General features: G+C 36.5%; 1 protein-coding gene across 1 annotated transcript in view; it reads right to left on the reverse strand.

Annotated features, from left to right (window-relative positions):
- The window catches only part of JMY (junction mediating and regulatory protein, p53 cofactor), a 98,310-nt gene that overhangs the window by 50,836 nt on the left and 24,813 nt on the right, over positions 1 to 22,661 (reverse strand). Inside the window, exon 2 of the mRNA XM_073234721.1 lies at positions 11,168 to 11,341. Within this exon, the coding sequence (XP_073090822.1) occupies positions 11,168 to 11,341 (174 nt within the window). The remainder of the gene's footprint in view (positions 1 to 11,167; positions 11,342 to 22,661) is intronic.

The raw sequence follows: 22,661 nt of genomic DNA on the forward strand, positions 1-22,661 counted from the left end.
CTTTTATGCTTTCTTTGTACAATTTATTTCTAGTTTTATACCTTTGTGGTCTGAGAATTTGGTTGGTAGTATTTCAGTCTTTTTGAATTTACTGAGGCTCTTTTTGTGGCCTAGTATGTGGTCTATTCTGGAAAATATTTCATGCGCACTTGAGAAGAATGTGTATCCTGTTGCTTTTGGGTGTAGAGTTCTGTAGATGTCTGTTAGGTCCATCTGTTCTAGTGTGTTGTTCAGTGCCTCTGTGTCCTTACTTATTTTCTGTCTGGTGGATCTGTCCTTTGGAGTGAGTAGTGTGTTGAAGTTTCCTAGAATGAATGCATTGCATTCTATTTCCTCCTTTAATTCTGTTAGTATTTGTTTCACATATGTTGGTGCTCCTGTATATATGTATTTATAATGGTTATATCCTCTTGTTGGGCTGACCCCTTTATCATTATGTAATGTCCTTCTTTATCTCTTGTTACTGTCTTTGTTTTGAAGTCTATTTTGTCTGATACAAGTACTGCAACACCTGCTTTTTTCTCCCTATTGTTTGCATGAAATATCTTTTTCCGTCCCTTGACCTTTAGTCTGTGTATGTCTTTAGGTTTGAGGTGAGTCTCTTGTAAGCGCATATAGATGGGTCTTGTTTTTTTATCCATTCAGTGAGTCTATGTCGTTTGACTAATGCACTCAGATCATTTACATTTAGGATGATTATTGATAGGTATGTACTTATTACGATTGCAGGCTTTAGGTTTGTGGTTACCAAGGTTCAAGGGTAGTTTCTTTACTATCTATCTGTCTAACTTAACTTGCTTTTTAAGCTATTATAAACACAGTCTGATGATTGTTTATTTCTCTCCCTTCTTATTCCTCCTCCATTCTTTATATGTTAAATGTTTTGTTGTGCACTGTTTTGTGTTTCCTTTGACTGCTTTTGTGAAAAGTTGATTTTATTTTTTGCCTTTAGTTAGTATTTGGTTGGTTTGCTTTCTTTGGTGTGATTTTATTTTCTCTAGTGATATCTATTTAGCCTTAGGAATGCTTCTATCTAGAGCAGTCCTTTTAAAATAGCCTGTAGAGGTGGTTTGTGAGAGGGTAGTTCCCTCAACTTTTGCTTGTCTGGAAATTGTTTAATCCCTCCTTCATATTTAAATGATAACTGTGCTAGATACAGTATTCTTAGTTCAAGGCCCTTCTGTTTCATTGCATTGAATATATCATGCCATTCTCTCTGGCCTGTAAGGTTTCTGTTGAGAAGTCTGATGATAGCCTGATGGGTTTTCCTTTGTAGGTGACCTTTTTTCTCTCTCTGGCTGCCTTTAATACTCTGTCCTTGTCTTGGATCTTTGCCATTGCAATTATTATATGTCTTGGTGTTGTCCTCCTTGGGTCCTTTGTGTTGGGAGATCTGTGGGCTTCCATGGTCTGAGAGACTATTTCCTCCCCCAGTTTGGGGAAGTTTTCAGCAATTATTTCTTCAAAGACACTTTCTATCCCTTTTTCTCTCTTCTTCTTCTTCTGGTACCCCTATAATGCGAATATTGTTCCGTTTGAATTGGCCACACAGTTCTCTTAATATTCTTTCATTCCTGGAGATCCTTTTATCTCTCTCTGCCTCAGCTTCTCTGTATTCCTGTTCTCTGATTTCTATTCCATTAACAGTCTCTTGCACGTCATCCAGTCTGCTCTTAAGGCCTTCCAGAGATTGTTTGTTTCATTTCTGTAATCTCCCTCCTAACTTCATCCCTTTGCTCTTGCATATTTCTCTGCAGTTCCATCAGCACGGTCATGACCTTTATTTTGAATTCTTTTTTAGGAAGATTGGTTATATCTATCTCCCCAAGCCCTCTCTTGGAGCTTGTCTGGGTAATTCTTGCCTGGACCAAATTCTTCTGCCTTTTCATGGCAATAGAGGTAGTCGTAGGCAAGGTGGCGCATGTGTCAGCTGGGAGAACAAAGTCCCTTACTGCTTGCTGGTTAACTTGCCCTTCTCCGCTGCCTGTGTCAGTTACCCACACACAGGGAGCAGTCTCCAGGTTAATCCCCTGAGCTTCTGGGGCACTGCATCCCTCGGGGTAGCCCAGAGCCCTGCGGGGAGTGGCAGGTGCACCAGATGTGTTCTCCTGTGAGAACGGGTGCCCCTCTGCCTGTGCTGGGCAGCTGCGCAGCGGCAGCAGCCTCTTGGTCTAACCCAGGCAGCTGAGCTCTAGGAGGAGACTCTGGATGGCTACTGTGGGCATGGCCGTTCTCTGGCTGCTCCGCCGCTGTGGCAGGGCCGAGCCGGCCCAGGGGAACAAATGGCAGGCTGCTTATCACCGTGAGGGGCTTCAGAGCTGCACTGCCACCCAGGAGATTAGGTTGCCTGAAGTCCCTCAGGATTCACAACCTACTGGGCTGAGTGTGCCGGGATGATTGTGTCCAGCTGTTAAGCCCCTGTACCTTTAAGACTTTCAAAATGCACTCACTTTTCTTTTTTCCCAGGGGAGCTGGCTGTGGGGACCCACTCGCAGATTTTACTTTTCTGTTTCTCTAATGTCCAGCACAGCATGCAATGTGTGTCTGCGCTCCTAGTGCCGATTACTAGGGCTGGGTATTTAGTAGTCCTGGGCTTCCACTCCCTCCCCACTGATTCTTTTTCTCCCACTGGTGAGCTGGGGTGGGGGAGCACTTGGGTCCTGCCAGGTTACAGCTTGTATCTTACCTCCTTCGTGAGATGCTGAGTTCTCACAGATGTAGATGTAGCCTGGCTATTGTACTGTATCCTCTAGTCTTTCTTTCAGGAATAGTTGTATTTGTTGTATTTTCAAAAATATATATGGTTTTGGGAGAACATTTCTGCTGCCCTACTCATGCTGCCATCTTGGCTCCTCTTCAGTAACTCGAAGGTGTAGCATTTTGACAGGTACCAACGGAGTACGTGGGCATGCTGTAGGGAAGAATTAACCTTAGGAAAAGCCTAGAGGCAGGTAAGTTCAGTGCTCAATAAGGAACAGAGAACAGTTCAGTTTGGCCTCAGTTGAGATAAAACAAAGATAATGGGTGATTAGACTGGAAAAGAAGTTTGCAATCACTATGGGGTGGCCTTGAAATGTTAGACTGAAGAGTTTGTACTGTACTTGTCAGGCCATAGGAAGCTGTGTGGGATAGTGGCCTATTTAGACTTAAGCTGAGATTTAACTAGATTTGTTTGCTGTAACAAACAAAACTATCAAAGTTTGCTCATTTGTTGTGGTTAGCTCTGATTTTAAAACACACAATTTAAAAAACCTTAAGATTAGTATTCACAAGTATGGAAAATAAATTCAATAAATTGAACACTGCACCCAAAATATAAAACTCTTACTCAGTACATTATTATGAAAGAAGTCCTTTACAAAAAGATGACTGAACTTTGCACTCCATAAAGAACTTGTATGTTTATTGTACCTAAGATTATAAACTAGGTTACTGGGTTTTCCTCCCAAAATTTCAAAGTTTGAAGATATATGTAAATTCTTGTCTGTAAATTTGAAGTTCAGACTTCTGCCTTGTGATGCTAGACTATGCAAACCACATTTAGGCTTTGCCAATAGGAAGGGCTGGAGGAGATTTCAGGATTAGAAGAGGGAGAAGAGATTTGTTTCTTCCTACGTGGATCACTCAACTTTCTTGTTTGCTTTTTGTAAACACCATCCCAGACTCACTTCTTAATCCCAGCATCTGCATTTCCTTCCTGAAGTTAACAGAATCCAGTTTGCAGTTCGAGCCTCATTGCATGCTCTTCAACACAAACAAGCACCAGCCAACAAGTGCCCTGTGCCTGGAGGTCTGTGTCTCTCCACTGCACTCACACACACTAGTAGTACTAGATGAGCAATATCCTCTTCCTCAGAGATTAGCTCCAGAGGGCCCATCCTCTATGCTGACAATTTAATAATCATCACTTCTTCTCTTTTTACCTGGAGTCCCAGAAGTGGTGGTTATTTTGAAACTGTTAGGACTGTTAGGAAACAGCTTAGTTACCTTCTTAACTGTCTGGTTAACAATTTATACCTAGTTAACAGTTCTTCATATTAAATTACCTCTGTTGAAATAACTAGTTTGATTTTCCAATCAGAACCCAACAGGCACAACTATGGGGATGACATTTAGTAACAGTATAAGCAGAGTTCAAAATTCAAAAAATTTTTAACTCAGATCATTATGACAGAACTACTTTACATGGGTAAACGCTGTATATAAGTGAAAAATCATGCATTATGGCTTTTTAAAGAGAAACAAAAAAAACTGGTAGTAATTATCTGAAGATAACATGTATTTTGTTGTGAAGTTGTCTTTACCTTCAGTGTGTGTGCATATATATATATATATATATATATATATATATATTCAAATATCCAAAGCAGAAACATGCTATGTTTTTTTATATTGTGTTTCAACTGACCTCTGAAATGCAGTAGTTAATGCTGCAGCCAACTATTTTAAAAAATGTGATTACAGTTTATTGTACCTAAGACATTAAGCTGGGATACTAAGTTCTTTTCCTAACTTGGCAAATTTGAAGAAGTACAATACTGGGACAGCTGGATCATGTGCTAAAAACAATGACACCTCTGTTTTCAATTTCAGGGCCAGAAAGAAAACAGTGCCTGTTTTTAACATGGAAAAATTTGTATGTCAGTTTAGGCAGCCAGGATAGTGAGACTAGTTCATAAATAACAAATTTCTTGGTGTGGAATTACTTATTATAAAGGACATCATTTGCTTGGATACTGGGTTTTATATGAGAGATTTAAGTGTTATTCCTCTTATTGGGACAGTGAAAAAGGAAATAAAAGCCAATTCTTAGGTGAAAGAAATGCCAAGGAAATTTGTGAATATACTTATGTAGCAATACCCTTAATGCAAATTTTCCAGGCCTAGGAGTGACTCCTGATTAACAGAATGACATGATTAGACTCAGCAGCATCTATTCATGCATTTTTATATTCAAAGAAAATATTAACTGTAATATTCTCAGGAAAGAGTCTGAAATGATACATTTTCTAATAGAAGAGAGAAATCTAAAGGCAAAGAAACCTAAGGGGAAAAAAATAGCTCAAGTAAGAAATAAGCACCTTAATGTACAGTGGTGGCACTATATAGTTCCAGTGTGCATGCTATAGTATATAGTTGTCCAATGGTGTGTATAAAAACTGCACCCAACCAAGTGGAAAGAGCGGAGACGGAAGACCAGGCCACACTTTGCCAAGCTATGGATACTGCTACATCTGCCCAGAAGAGGGCCTTTTTCTAATATGTCTGCTGGGATAGAGGGTGGGGATGGGCATCTTTTTCTATTTCACACAGACATCTACAGATTTGCTTGGTCCTGGGGGGAGGGAAGGTGGAGGAAGGCGGCACATTCAAGATTCAATTAGGAGGTAATTGGCAAAATGAGATGACCAGCTACAAAGGGGAAGGTAGATCTGAGGATGTCTTCTTGTTCCCAGCTTACTTACTTTTGGCAAGCATTAAAAATAAGTTAGACAATGTGTTTAAAGTGCTTATAGTTGTTCCAGGAAGACAGCAAGAAGGCCAACTCACTAACTGATCCAGACTCTTAAGACAGTGGGTTTAAATATCTATAGAGAGGATCATCTAGCTTGAATTTCCTTTTATGGATGATGAAATTGAGGCCCAGAGAGATTGTAACTTTGAATTCAGTATCCTCCATCCCTTAGCTGTTTTGTTTTATTAGACTTGTGGGTTCTCAAACTTTAGTGTTTATTATAATCATCTAGAAGGCTTGTTAAAACAAAGATTGTTGAGCCCCTCCCTAGAGTTTCACTAGAGGGTATCTGAGGTGAGGCCCAAGAATCTGTATTTCTAATAAGGTTCCAGGTGATATTGACACTGCCAGCCTAAGGGTCACACTTCTGAGAATGGTCAAAATCCTTGAGATGCTCTAGTATTCTAGCCCTGACTACCTTTCCTGTCCACTCCTACAAACCTTCGAACCCAAGGCATACCAACTAATTCACACCATGCAGTGTGACTAAACCAGCAGACTTTGCAATCTGATAGGCCACTGGCATCCATAAATGGTGCTGGGTTGGTGTAATGATTCGGTAATTTCTTTCAACAATTCACTGTGACTAAAAGTTTAAGTACTATGCCTGTTCACTGTACCACTACTGTTTATATATCAATCTGGAATATTCTCAATTCCAATCTCCAATGCAGATTTATATACCCAATTCCCAATGAATTCTTATCCATCTTCAATAGTGAAGCTCTCAAAAATCCCTCTTTTTCTATATATCTTTAGGCAGTGCTGATCACCCAATTCTGGGTGTGTCTCAATCAACTTGTACATATTGCTTATTCTTCTTAAAAAAAAACTTAGTTGGCTTATAATTTACATACAAGAAAATGTATCCATTTTAAGTATAAATTAACAACTTTATATATCGATGTAACAACCACTATAATTAAAGTTGAGAGCTTATCAATGACCACAAAAAAGGATTCTCTTATACCTGTTCCATCCTCTCAATCTCCCCAGACCCATCGCAAGTAAAACTATTTAGCTTTCTGCCAGTAAATATCAGAACGATCATTTCTAGAATTTCATGTAAATGGAATCATACACTTTATACTGTGTCTGGCATTTTTTGCCATGTACAACTTTTGTAAGCTATTTTGTTAAGGTTTAATTTATATACAATCAAGTGAATCCATTTGAAGTGCTCAAATTGATGAGCTTTGGTAGCTGTATACACACTTAAGAAACAACCACTACAATCAGGATGCAGAACATTTCTATCGCCTCCAAAAGATTTCTCATGCCCCTCTGCCATCCATCCCTTCAGACAGTACATACTCTCTTGTATCTGGCTTCTTTGAGTTAGCATGGCTTTGAGATTTACCCATGTTGTTGTGCCTATTAATAGTTTATTTCTTTTATATTGCCAACCATTATTCTATGATATGGAAATGCCACATTTTACTTATCCATTTACCTACTGATCGTTATTTCAGTTCCAGTTTGGAGCTACTGTGAATAAAGATGGCATGAGCATTAGTATATGTCTTTTTTATGAACAGATGTTTTTGTTTCTTTTGTATAGTAACTAGGAATCAAACAGCTGAGTCATAAGGTATACATATGTTTAACTTTTGAAAAAACAGTCAAACTATTTCCCAGTGTGATTCTACCACTATTAAATGCTGCTATCAATGTAAGAGAATTCCAGTTACTCTACATCCTCACCAGCCCTTGGGAGTGCCAAAATTTGTAATTATATTCACCCTGATGGGTGTAGTAGTATCTCATTGTAGTTTTAATTTGAATTTCCCTATGATGATGCTGAGCATCTTGGCAAGTGTCATTTTAAATATTTAGTCACCCAATATTTTATATATTTGTAATTAAATATTTAACCCCCACAATACATTAATCATTTTTTATTTTTAATAATTTATCTTATTATCTATACAGTCCCTTTTTTGGGTATATCGCAAGAATATTTTCTCAGTCTGTGGCTTGTCTCCTGGTTTTCTTAATCTTTCAAAGAACAAAGAGTGTTTGATTTTGGTGAAATCCAATTTATAAATTTTTTTAGGTTATGGCTCCAGTTTTCTGCATTTTGGGGAGAAAATGCAATTTTTAATACTGACCTTTTAGTTGAAGTTACACATTATTTCCAATAGCTTTTCTAAGATTCCTTAGGATTTTTATATACATGATTATGTGACCATAAAATAAGGAGAGGTTTATTTTGTCTTTTATAATTTGTGTCTTTTAACTTTTTCTCTCCTTACTAAAATGGCTACAAAGTCCAGCAAAATGCATGGTAAAAGTAGACAATCTTGCCCTGCTTCCAATCTTAGGGGGAAAGAATTCAGTCCATATGTCATCATGTATGATGTTAAGTAGGTTTTTCATACATGCCCTTTATCAGATTGAGGAAGTTCCCTCTCTTGCTCCTTTTTTTTTTCATCAATGAATATTGATATTTGATAAATGCTTTTCTGCATCCATAGGAATAATAGATTGGATTTTTTTTACTTTATTCTAATATGGTAGGATACATTGATTTATTTTTGAATATTAAATCACCTTTGTATTTCTGAGATAAACACTAATCACAATAGGATTACTATATCTATATTCATGAGGGATACTTATCCATAGTTCTCTTTTTCCTGTAATGTCATATGATTTTGATATTAAGATAATGCTGGCATCAAAAATGAGTTGGGAAGTGGTCCCTCCTTTGTTTTCTAACTTTATGTAGGATTGGTCTTGTTTCTTCCTTATATGTTTAATAAATCCTCCAATGATATCATCTTGGTCTGGAGTTTTCCTTAAGGGAACATTTTAAATCATGAATTCAATTTGTTAATATAGGGCTACTAAAAGTTTTCTATTTTGACAATTTGTATTTTTCTAAGAAATGTGTTCATTTCACCTATACTGTAGAATTAACTGGGACAAACCAGTTCATATTCCCTTACTAACCTTTACTATCTGTAGAATCTGTGGTGGTATCTGCACTTTCAGTCCTATATTGATGTGTAGTTCCCTCTTTAAAAGATCTATTTAGCTAGGTTTATAAAACATATTGCTAGTATTTTTCAAATAACCAGGTTTTGTGTTCTTTGATTTTTATCTACCATTTGCTTTTCCATTAATTCCCACTCTTAATTTTACTTTTATGTAACTAACTTGATCTCTGTCTTTCTAGCCTCTTAAAGTGAAAGCCTGGATAACTTATTTTAGACTTCTTTTCTCTAATTAGCATTTAAATCTATAAATTTCTCCAGAAGCACAGCTTTAGCTTCATCTCCTTATAATTTTTCAAGGGTTCAATTTGAATTTTTTAGGCCTAAGGTGTTCATTTCCCAGAAAGACACAGATAGGAAATGAGTAGCAAAAAGAACATCATGAAAAGAAAGACTTCAGAATAAAAGTCCTCCCAGAAATGTTATTGAGTCCTGCCAGATCCATATAGAGCAATCACTTCTGGGACACAGGAGCACTGACAATTGGACACTGCACTAAAAATCACTGTAGGCTAATACTTAGAAAAGCATTTATGATGACATCAACCCAATGTACATCCTTCTTATTGGCACTTAATGATATTACACTAGTGTAAGTCTAATATTATTGATACTACAGTTGATATAAATATACATTCAACTGCTTTCCCTATTTTACCTCATGATTTTGGTTTTTTTTAATTGGTGACTGATTAGCTCAGGGCACACAGTACACATTGCACCAATGGCACTACTGTTATGGCAAAATCTTACTCTATGTTTGGCACCAATTCTGTATCTTGATACAAAAGTTACTCAACATATCTTATTAATTTGAGAATTTGTGCCAGATAGTTTTACTAATACAGCTAGCCTGACTTAGTAATACAACTACATTTCAAAATGCAGAAACAAATGTTCCAACTATAAGTTATTTGGCTGTTATCTTCATAAGAACTAGAATATTTCTATGTCAAAAATCCACAGAGAAATACTACACAAAATAAGTAACAGTTATTAGTACTACTTAAAATAAATACCTTATATCAAACCAATTATAATTGCTAGGTATGAATTTTCTAACTTAAAAAAGTAACCAGTAATGAATAATCCAGTAAAATAAAATGAAATAAAATTATTCTTTGGGATCAGAGAGACACTTAAGTTGAGTACTGAACCAACTCCGCACTTACAAGCTATAAACAAGTTATATACATCATCTAATCTATTAGCTTTTGTATCTACCAACTAGGGATAATGATAGCACCTGACAGGGTTGTTTCAAGAATTAAATGAGCTTTTTTATATAAAAGCATTATTTAACATACTTGTCTGACATGTTGTATGAGCTCACAGACTAAATCTAGTTGTTTGCTAACAAATATTTAAAAGCTCACAAAAAGGATAAAGAAAAAAATAGCAGTCATAATTGATTAGGGACAAACAGAAAAATACCATTTTACCTTTACAAGAGTTAAATTTAAAAATACGTTGTCTGTTCCTCTCCTACACTATGCTTTCCAGGCAAATTGGAGCAGTAAGTGATGCTAGTGGTTAATATATTCTAGCAAGTAGGTTCAACCAATATACTAATGTGAATACTCAATACAAATCGTGATGTAATCAGTATAAAAGTAAAAATGTATACAGACTTGAACAGTCAGTGCTAACTATATAGACTGTGCCTGCTAAACACTGCAGCATAGTCTAGAAGTAGGTGGGTCTCCATGTTATCAGTTCATTCCTTGCCTTTCAATCAAGTTCTCAACAGACAAGTATCTATTTTAAAATACAGAGTTCTAGTGTCTAAAGTTTCTTAGTTACAAGTTACCATTTTAACCAGAATGGCAAGTTTATGATAAAACTGACAATCCAATATTTTTCAAAAGTATTAATAAAGGAGAATGTATAAATTGTGTGACTAAGTCTGTGCTGCCCTATATCCTCACTCATTAGTTAAGGGAAAAAAGACATACAAACTTGCTTTAACTTGTCATATTTTTTCAAACATACTACCTGTCGTTGTTTGCAAGCATAAAGTTCTCAGAATAATTGCTAATATTCTCAATAAATTTCTTATACAGTGTTGTTCCAACTTAATCCATTATGCAAAAACAATTCTAATGTCCTTGTTCAGCAACATTTCCATGTGAATTAAGCATGGTAACATTGATTTCAGGTCAGCTTTAGAAATACACCCTTCAACGTTTGCCTCAAAAAATGTAATACATATTTTACACATGATAAATGTCAAAAATCTTAAAGCTCTACAATTAAATACTTACAACTTTCAAAACAAGGGCTTCCAAAACTGCTGGTAAAGCTATCTAGGACTACACAGTATCCAAAACATTAAAAGGGAGGCAGGAATAGAGGGAGAGAAGTACAGGAAAGGGGGGAAGATGGGAATCTCTGGATGTATTTACAACTTTATTTCCTAGGCTTTTCTAACTAGCTACTCAGTAGAATTGCCTTTTAATAATGTTTTAAAATGAGGTGCTCAGGCTCTATGTAACCCAAACCTACCAAACCAGAATCTGGCTGGGCGGAGGGTGTGGGGGAAAGGACCAACCTACATTTTTAAAGAGTTCCTCTAGTAATTAAGATGCATGGCCAGCCAGGCTGACCTGAACTATGAAACAGACAGGCTACTGTTTAGTTTTTCAAAAAGTACCTTGATCTGCTGTCTTCGTAGCATGGCAAGTTCTCTCATGTCTCTGAATGGCTGCAGTAAATACTGATAGAGTTCAGTTGTGGCTTCTGCAAGGCTGCTATAGGCTTCATCCTCCATCTGATACAAGTCCAGAAGCTCCACCATGCTCTCTGTATTCTTGTGCTTATCCAAGAGCTGTGGAACAAGAAAAGTTTCACTATAAAGAGATCCAATCATAATGTTCTATAAATACTTGCTTTTTAACTCCCTATCTATCATCTCAGGACCTTGAAATCCTGAAACACAGAAGCAGGGGGGAATGAAAAGCATAGATTGCTTTACATCACTCATCTCCATGCCTCACATATTATGCTCCTTAAGACCAATGCCTGAATCAACCTTTTCAAACTGCTTTCACCATATTATTCCTGTTCTCTGTATTTTCTGGCACTTCATACTATCTGACTAGCCTTAATGCCTTAAAAAAAATTTTCCCATCATTTGATAGCCTTCTCCATATTTATACAAAAAAATTTTTTCATTGCTAATTTACAAAGTAGTTATCTGTCTTACCAATACTGATTTACTAATTCTTGCCCCAACTCTTGTTGCCACTCCTTTCTTTCTCCCAATGTGGAACATTGCCTAGACAACTTTCTTCAACTTAAGCCTATCGCTTCCTCCAAAATCCAGATGGGAAAAAAAAACCCTCTACTGAAAGTAGAGTTTAACACTGAGTATGATCAACATAGTTCTTTGTATTTCTTGATACTTATGTATGAATGTGTGTGAACGTGTATGTGTGTAGTCAGTAATTCATTCACTCCTCAGATATGAACCTGGCACCAAACATGTTGAGCATTGGGCTAGGGGCTGGGCATACAAAACCATGGTTCCTTTTCTCACAGAGCTTCCAATGTGGCAAATAATAAAGAACTAAATCAATTTTTAAAAATTACAAACTGTGAAAAATGTTAGATTTTTTATTCTTTTGCCAAAGCAAACTTGAGAAAGAACAAAGCTGGGGTATTATGCTCCCTGACCTCAAACTATACTACAAAGCTACAGTAATCAAAACAGTATGATACTGGCCTAAGAACAAAACCAAAGATCATTAGAACAGCATAGAGAGCACAGAAATTAACCCATGCATATACAGTCAAGTAATGTATGATAAAAGAGCCATGAATATACAATGGGGAAAAGACAGTCTCTTCAATAAATGGTGCTGGGGAAACTGGACAGCTACATGCAAGAGAATGAAACTGGACCACTGCCTTAAACAATACACAAAAATAAACTCAAAGTGGATTAAAGACCTAAATATAAGACCTGATACTATAAAACTCCTAAAAGAAAGCACAGGCAGCTAAGTCTTGAACATCAACATTAGAAACTTTTTTTTCTGGACCTGTCCTCAGGCAAGGGAAACAAAAATAAAAATAAAGTGAGACTACATCAAACCAAAAAGCTTCTGCACACCAAAGGACACCACCAACAAATCAAAAAGGCAACCTACCAAAAGGGAGAATATATTCATAAATAATTTATCCAATAAAGGGTTACATCCAAAATATATAAAGAACTCATATACCTCAACACCAAAAAAATAAATAACCCAATTAAAAAATAGGCTGAGCAAAAATGAACAAATGGGACATCAGACTAAAAAGCTTCGGTACAGCAAAGGACACCATCAACAGAACTAAAATGCATCCTACAGTAAAGGAGAATATAATCATAAATGACTTATCTAATAAGGAGTTAATATCCAAAATATATAAAGAATTCACATGCCTCAACACTCAAAAAAAACAAATAACCTGATTAAAAAATGGGTGGAGGATCTGAAAAGATACTTCTCCAAAGAAGAAATTCAGATGGCCAAGAGGCACATGAAAATATGCTCCACATTGTTAATCCCTAAGGAAATGCAAATTAAAACCACAATGAGATACCACCTCATACCAGTCAGGATGGCCAACATCCAAAAGACAAGGAATAACAAATGCTGGCAAGGATGCAGAGAAAGGGGAACCCTCCTACACTGCTGGCGTGAATGTAAATTAGTTCAACCACTGTGGAAAGCAGTATGGAGGTTCCTCAAAAAACTAAAAATAGAAATACCATTTGACCCAGGAATTCCACTTCTAGGAATTTACCCAAAGAAAACAAGATCCCAGATTGAAAAAGACATAGGCACCCCTATGTTTACCACAGCACTATTTACAATAGCCAAGATATGGAAGCAACCTAAGCATCCATCAGCAGATGAATGGATAAAGATGTGGTATATATACACAATGGAATATTATCCAGCCATAAAAAGAAAACAAATCCTACCATTTGCAACAACATGGATGGAGCTGGAAGGTAATATGCTCAGTGAAATGAGCCAGGCAGAAAAAGACAAGTACCAAATGATTTCCCTCATGGGGAAGGGATATAGCATGGATAAGACAAGTAATGACTCTGTAACATCTTACTACCCTGATGGACAGTGACTGCAATGGGGTGGGTGTTGAGGGGACTTGATAATATGGATGAACGTAGTAACCACAATGTTGCTCATGAGAAACCTTCATAAGATAGTATATCAACGATACCTTAATAAAAAAAAACGTGAATTAAAGAAAAAATGGGCTGAGGACCTGAACAGGCATTTCTCCAAAGAAGAAATACAGATGCCCAACAGGCACATGAAAAGATGCTCCACATCATTAATCATCAGGGAAGTACAAATCAAAACCACAATGAGATAGCACCTCACACCAACCAGAATGGTTACTATCCAAAAGACAAGAAATAACAAGTGTTGGTGAGGATGTGGAGAAATGGGAACCCTCCTACACTGTTGGTGGGAATGTAAATTGGTGCAGCCACTGTGGAAAGCAGGATGGAGGTTCCTCATAAAACTAAAAATAGAAATACCACATGATCCAGTAATTCCACTTCTAGAAATTAACCTGAAGAAAACAAACCTCTGATTCAAAAAGATATATGCATCCCTGTGTTTATGGTCATATTCTTTACAGTAGCCAAGATATGGAAACAATCAAAGTGTCCATCAATAGATGACTAGATAAAGAAAATGTGGTACATCTGCACAATGGAATATTATTGAGCCATAAAAAAGAAAGAAATCCTGCCATTTGTGACAGCATGGATGGACAGAATTATATAAGTGAAATAAGCCAGGCAGAGAAAAACAAATACTGTACAATTTAATTTATGTGTGTAATTTAATACAAAACAAAATGAAAAAAATAGGAGTAAACTCATAGACAATGAGAAGTGACTGGTGGTTACCATGGGAAATGGCTGAGGTAGGTGAGGGGGAAAAGAAGGCATAAAATTCTCCATCATAATGTAAGTTGGTCATGGTGATGGAAGTACAGCATAGAGAATATAGTCAATGATTCTCTTACATCCTTTTATGTTGACAGATAGTAAAATGCACTAATTGGGATGAGGATTTAATTATGTATGTGACTGTTGAAGCACTATATTGTACACCTGAAACCAATATTGTATATGAGCTACAGTAAAAACAAAAAAATTTCTTAAAAATAAAAATAACATGATGAAATATGATGAGAAAGAGTAAGAGATGGGAAGATGGTGGTAAACTAGGACATAGTTTTGAGTAGAGAGAAAGAAGCTATCTATCTACCAAGGAAGCTTAAGTTAAAATTTAAAGAATCTTTGAAAGAACCATCTAGACAAGACAGTATTTCATATACTTATTTTTGGCCTCCATTTACCTGGTGATACTCTCATTTCCCCAGTGGCACAAAATTCTGCTATTCTTTTCAAACCTAAGTTTCCGCTACCTTCTTCCTAACTCTATGCTTTAGTTATCATACTGTGCTTTCTACCCAGGTTCATGGCACAAAGTACAGCAGTATTTAAGGATTTAATATTCTGCCTACTATATCATTAAACTAATCACAAAAAATCAGATAATCTACATTAATGTGCTTTAAAACAAGTAAGTACAATATAAATATTAGTTATCATTCTACTCTTTTAAGGCTATTGTAATTCCAACTTCTGCAACTAACATTGAGAATTTCCATTTTTGGTATCAGCTGAGTAGCTCATATTAGCCCAACTCTCCCACTGATAATAACTATAAAACCTGGGCAAAATATTACAAAACAACTACCTGAGACACTGTAAAGTGACTGAATAAAGTAGGTAAAATTTTCAGGGGCTATCAACAGTTAATAGAAGGGAAGTCCCTGAGTGATTTTTTATTCATGGCTTTTGGCCTTGAAGGCAGGCCCAGTGGCTGCCAAAGGAAGAGAGGAGTGGGACTAAAATACAAATAAACATTAACCATCTTGGTGGCTTGAAGAAACAGAGGTCAGTGTTCAGAGCAACCACAGCAGCTGGAAAGTAGGGGGAGATACTAAAGAGGTGAAAGCCAGAGGATGCAATCCCAAATTGGCATATACACTCTATTCAAATCTCAGGCTGATTACTGGGACTATATATGCACAGGTCAGGCTCTAAGCAACAGAGCTGAGAATAAAAATTAGTATTTTAGGTGCTGCTCTCTGTAAGGGAGATAGAATTTACAGTTTGAACCAATCAGATAAACTGTCCAATAAAACAAAACACTAAAAATCAATACTCCCTGAAGGAATATAACATACACCAGAGGCTCTGCAAGCCATTATAAGGTTCAGAATACAATCCACATTCAGCATATCTATGAAGAAATGGAAAAACAACTCAATACTAAAAAAGTATTCAATGGAGACCAATTGCAAGATGAAACAGACTGTTCCAGCAAAAACTTTAAAGCAGTTATTACATGATGCTAATGACACAAAGGAAACATGCCCATAAAGAATAAACATAGAAATTCTCAAAAGAGAAATAGAAAATATCTTAAAGGACATTCAAACTGAAAAATATAATGTCTAAAATAAAAAATTTGCTGAATGGGTGTAGAGTATAATAGTAAAGACAAAATGAATCCGTAAGCTTGAAGACAAATTAAGAGAAATTATCCAATCTGAAAGAGAAGAAAAAAAAGAACAAAGCTTCAGGGACCCAGGGGGATAATACTAGAAGGGTTAAGATATATTTTTTGGAGTTCCAGATGAACAGGAGAAAATGGGGCAGAAAAAATATTTCATTAAAGAATGGCCAACAGAATCCCAACTTTCTTGAAAGATACCAATTTACATATTCAAGAATCTCCTAGAATAACACAGATAAATGCAAAGTAAAATAGAACTATACTCATCATAATCAAACTGCCAAAAATTAAAAATAAGAGAAAAATCTTAAGAACAGCCAGAGAAAAATAATACATCACATAGAGAAACAAATATATGTATGAATGCAGATTGAGATAAAAAATGATGGAGAACAGGAGAGTGACTGACATCTTCCAAATGCTGGAAGGGAAACACAGTGGCAACACACCCACCAAACCAGAGTCCATTTCCAGGAAAATAACCTTGAAAAGACAAAATTTATGTATTTCTAGATAAATGGAAGCTGGGAGAACTCTGCATGAGTACACTGACACTATAAGAAATGTTTAAGAAAAAAAAGTTCAGGTTTAAGGGAAATGATAAATGGAAATTTGGATTTTCAGAAAGAATAAATACTGGAAATAACAAATGAGTAATTATAAGATACTTTTATCTCCTTAATTTCTATAAAATAGGTAGTGTTTAAAACAAAAAATACTATGCTGTGAGGTTAATAATATATGTGATAATACATATGACATGGCATAAAGAACAGGGGCAGAGATGAACCTATATGAACACACATAGGTTCTTATGTCTAAGATAAAGTAGAACAATATTACTTTTAAATATGGTATAATTTCTGTGGCAACCACTAAAGATTAACAATGCAAGGAAATACAGCTATGAACTCAATAAAGCTGAATTATAAAAACTACTGAATGAACTCAAAAGAAGGCAAAAAAGAGAAGAAAACTAGATACAAATAGAAAAAAATCCTAAATTCATCCTTGTGAACAATTATATGTAAATTGACTAAACACTGATATAAAGGTAGCAAGTGTCAGAATGGATAAAAAAACAAGACTGAAAGAGATGTATTTTAAATATAAAGACATAGAGAAGTTGAAAGCAAACAGCACAAGGCTGGAGTCATGTATTAGATCTTATTTAAGCAGTACCTAGGAAAAAAAAACAAGTCAGACAAAAACAGACAACAGAGGAAACTTTAGCCAGACACCTACAGCTGCTACCTAAATTAACACACAGTGTAACCTATAGCCAAATAAAACTTCACACTAATCCACATTTACCTCAGCTCCTTTTACCTAGTACTTTATGCCTAGCTTTCAATAAAAAACGATAAGGCACATTAAAAAAATAATTTGAAGAGACAGAGCAAGCATAAGAACCACACTCAGGGGGACAGGGATTAAAGATGGCAGCATGAAAGGTGAGACAGAAATATCCTCCCAAAACCACATATAATATGAAAATATAACAAATACATCAAACCCTGAAAGAGCAACAGGAAAGAAGGCTGTGACAGACTGTCTACACCTGGAGAAACCAGCAGACCTCAAGGAAAAGGGTAACAAACCAAAGCCGTGATCCAAAGGGACCCAAGCCCTTCCCCCACACCAGCTCACTGCAGGGAGAAAGAGAAATGGAGCAGAGAAGGGATGGAGGCCTAGACTGCTGGACACCCAGCCCTGGAGGTCTGCTCTGGGAGCAAGAACCTACATTACATGGTGCTCTGGAGATTAGTGGGATTAGAAAGCTAAGACAGGTGGAATAATTGGAGAGACTGAGGTTCCAGCCACTTGTGGAAAACAGGGATCCACATCCAGCCGTTCTGGGACAAAAGAAAGGTGGACAATCTGAGAAACTTCCTAACAGTGAGAAAGTTGCTAAGGGAGCAAGGATTGCACGGAGCTTACTGCTCAGGAAAAAGGGCAGGTGGACCAAATTGTCTGGGCGCACTCTGCCCAGTAGGCTGGGAACTTTCAAGGAGCTTCAGGCGATCCATCCCCCTGGCTGGCTATGCACCTCGATGCGGCCACCAACCACGATATGCAGCCAGCTGCACCTTCCTCCCAGCCGGCACTGGCTAGCAAACCAGGCCAGCCAGAGGGAAGCTCCACCTATGGCAGCTACAATTGCAAAGCACAGAGGCTTCTTCCTGCATGCTTGGCCACCAGCCCTAGCTGTGGAGTCAGGCACTGCATCCGGGAAGCAGGAAAGACATCTTTCTTCCGGACAGGCACCAATGTCATTCCACTGTGACCCCCGCCATTGCTCCAGGGGCTGAGCAGCTCCAGGGAGTAGAGTTTCTGGGCACTAGAGGGCGCCACCTACAAATATGAAAAGTCAAATGAACCTGGTTCAAACCAAAATCCCACAAACACCAGAAAGAGGGCAAGTAAAACTTAACTCATGAACCTTCCTGAAAGAGATTTCAAAATAAATATCAAACATATTCACGGAGCTACAGAAAAATATTCAAGAACTCAGGAATGACGAATTCAGGAATGAGATACAAACATTAAAGAATACAGCACCTGAAATGAAACAAATATGATACAGGGATTTAAAAGCACATTAGAAGTTAGAGAACAGGAAATACAAAGAAGCTGAGGCACAGAGAGAAAAAAGGATCTCTAGGAATGAAAGAATACTGAGAGAACTGTGACCAATCCAAACTAACAATATTTGCATTTATAGGGATACCAGAAGTAGAAGAGAAAGAAAAAGGGATATAAAGTGTCTTTGAGGAGGTAACTGCTGAAAACTTCCCCAATCTGGGGAAGGAGATAGTCTCTCAGGCCATAGAGGTACACAGACCCCCCAATACAAGGGACCCAAGGAAGACAACACTAAGATATATAATAATTACAATGGCAAAGATCAAGGATAAAGACAGAGTATTAAAAGCAGCCAGAGAGAGAAAAAAGATCACATACAAAGGAAAACCCATTAGTCTATCATCAGACTTCTCAACAGAAACCTTACAGGCCACAAGGGAGTGACATGATATATTTAATGCAATGAAGCAGAAGGGCCTCAAACCAACAATACTCTATCTGGCAAGATTATTGTTTCTCACTTTCTTTCATCAAGTTTTTAAAGTTTTCAGAGACAGATCTTTAACCTCCTTAGTTAAATTTATTCATAGGTATTTTATTTTTTTGTGCTTTGTATGGGATTGTTTTCTTAATTTCTCTTTCTGCGAGTGCATTATTACTGTGTAGAAGTGCAACTGATTTCTGCATATTAATTTTGTATACTGCTGTTTTACCCAGCTTCCTTTCCATTAGTGTGAAATTGTAGGTTGGTGGATTTTTTATTTTGAAATCTCAGATTACTTCTACTTAATGGCATGATTTTCTGAAGAAAAGTCCAATGAAAGTCTCATCCTTGCTCTTTTATAGGTAATTGTGCTACACATCTTGGCTATTCTGTTTTGTCTTTTTTATTCTTTCATTCTTTGCATTTCAGTTTTGGAAATTTCTCCTGACATTTCTTGAAGGTCATTTTTTTTTCCTTTGGTGGTATCCAGTTTGATGATAAGCCCAACAAAAGCATTTTTCATTTTTGTTAGTTTTTTTGGTTTCTACCATTTCCATTTGGTTCACAGAATTTAATGGAAAGATATATACCATGCTCATAAATTGGAATATTGTTAAATTGTCTATACTACTCAAAGCAATCTACAGAGTTCCTTATCAAAATACAAATAGCATTTTTCACAGAACTAGAACAAATAACTCTAAGTGTGTTTGAAAATGCAACAAACCATGAATAGTCAAAGCAATCCTGAGAAAGAGTAACAAGGCTAGAGTTATCACAATGTCAGACTTCAAGCTCTACTACAATGGTACAGTATGGTACTGGCAGAAAAACAAACACACAGATCAATGGAACAGAATAGAGAGCCTAGAAATAAACCCACACTTTTATGGTAAACTAATAAATAATAAAGGAAACAAGAATGTACAGTGGGGAAAAGACAGCCTCTTCAATAAATGGTGTTGGGAAAACTGTACAGCTACATGAAAAAAATTCAAACCAGGCCACTTTGCTATACAATATACAAAAATAACTCAAAATAGATAAAACACCTAAATGTAAGACCTGAAACCATAAAACTCCTAAAAGAAAACATTGGCAGTAAACACTTGGACATTGGTGTTATATTTTTTTGGATCTGCTTCCTCAGGCAAAGGCCATAAAAGCAAAAGTAAACAAATGAGACTACTTCAAACTAAAAAGCACTGCATAGCAAAGGAAACCATCAAGAAAACAAAGAAAATCTACTGAATGGAAGAATATATTTGCAAATGATGTAACTGATAAGGGGCTAATATCCACAATTTATAAAGAACTCATAGAACTCAATATCAAAAATAAAATCCCAATTAAAAAACAGGGAGAGGGACCTATTTGAATATATTTTTCCAAAGACATACAGATGGCCAACAGACATGTAAAGAGATGCTTAACATCACTAATCATCAGGAAAATACAAATCAAAACCACTATGTGATACCACTTCACACCTGCCAGGATGGCTAGTATCAAAAAGCAAGAAAAACAAGTGTTAACAAGGATGTGGAGAAAAGAGAACCTTAGGTACATTGTTGGTGGGATTGTAAACTTGTACAGCTACTAAAGAAACAGTAATATAAAATATTATAGCAAAATATAAAAAATGGAACTACCATATGATTCAGCAATTCCATTTCTGGGTGTTTATACAAAGTAATGAAAACACTAACTAAAAAAGATATATGTAACCTCACATACATTGCTACATTATTTATAATAGTCAAGATATTGAAGCAACCTAATTGTCCATCAACAGATGAATGGATAAAGATGTGGCATATATATATATGCAATGGAATATTACTCAACCATAAAAACGAATGAAACCTTCCCATTGTGACAACACGGATGGATGTAGTGAGTATTATGTAAGTCAGAGAAAGACTAACATATGATCTCCCTTATATGCAGAATCTTAAAAAAGAAAACCTAACAAACAAGTCCCCACACATAGAGATATAGTCAATAAAAAAATAACTCTTTATGGTGACAGATGGTAACTACATTCATTGTGGTAAGCATTTCATAAAGTATATAAACACTAAATCATCATGTTGTACATCTGAATCTCATAAAATATTGTATGTCAACTATACTTCAGTTAAAAGATGAAAAATTTTTTTTGACTTCATGACAATAATGAAAAGAAAAAATGCTGGAGCTATATTGATTGCAGACAAAGCAGACTTTGGAGCAAGGAAAATTATCAGAATAAGGAGTGGCATTATATAATAAAGACAATTCACCAACATAATCATCCTTAATATGTACATGCCTAACTAACAACAGAGCCTCCAAATACCCGATGCAAAAACTGATAGAATTTCAAGAAAAAGATGAATCCACTATTACAGTTGGAGATGTCAAGGCCTCTTTTATCAGTAATGGGCAGATCCAACAGGCAGAAAATCAGTAAGGACACAACCAAATCAATATAAATGACATTATCAAGTACTTCTTCCAAAAACAGCAGAATACATATGCTTCTTGAGCTCACATGGAACTTTCACCAAGATAGATGAATTCTGGGCCTAAAACACACTGTAACAAATTTAAGAGTAGGAATCATATAACGTATGTTCTCAGACTACAATGGAATTAAACTAGAAATCAGTAAGAGAAAGATTTCTGGAAATCCCCAAAACACTTGGAGATTAAACAACAGTTTTAAATAATACATGGGTCCAAGAAAAGTCTCAAGAGAAATTTAAAAATATTTTCAACTAAATGAAAATGAAAACACAACATACCAAAAATTTTGGGATGCACTAAAAGCAGTGATTAGAGGGAAATTGAATGCACATATTAGGAAAGAAGAAAAGCCTAAAATCAAAACTTCTACCTTGCAAAACTAGAAAAAAAATAGCAAAGAATGAAGAAGTAAAAATTAGAGTATGAATCAATGAAACTGAAAAGGGGAAATCAAGCTTTTATTAATTTTCACATAACAAAATCAGCAGCAGCTGCCTGCTCTGTTACCTACCTGGGGAGAGAGGGAGGATATTTCCAAAGTGGCTCAAGGACAGGTAAGGAAGGATGCCAGAGGGCCTCTGCTCTTCCTCCCAGAGAGCAGAGCAAAGTGGTGCTGCTGCTCTCCCCGACTTCTCTTAGGAAAAAGATCGTGACATGAGAGGTGAGACAGAAACCTCCTCCAAACACCACATATAACACAAACATACAGCAAATGCAACTAATACTGAAAGAGCAACCTGAAGACTGCCTACATCTGGGGAAAAACTCACAGAAAAGGGTAAAGTAGAAAGCCTTGATCTGGCAGGACCCAAGCCCTTCCCTAACCCCAGCTCACAGGTGTGAGGAGGAGAAATGGAGCAGGGAAGGGAGTAGAAGCCCAGGATTGCTAAACACCCATCCCTGGAGATCTGCTACGGAAGCACAAACCCACATGACATGGT

The sequence above is a fragment of the Manis javanica genome, chromosome 1, assembly GCF_040802235.1.
Source record: "Manis javanica isolate MJ-LG chromosome 1, MJ_LKY, whole genome shotgun sequence".
NCBI classification, from domain to species: domain Eukaryota; kingdom Metazoa; phylum Chordata; class Mammalia; order Pholidota; family Manidae; genus Manis; species Manis javanica.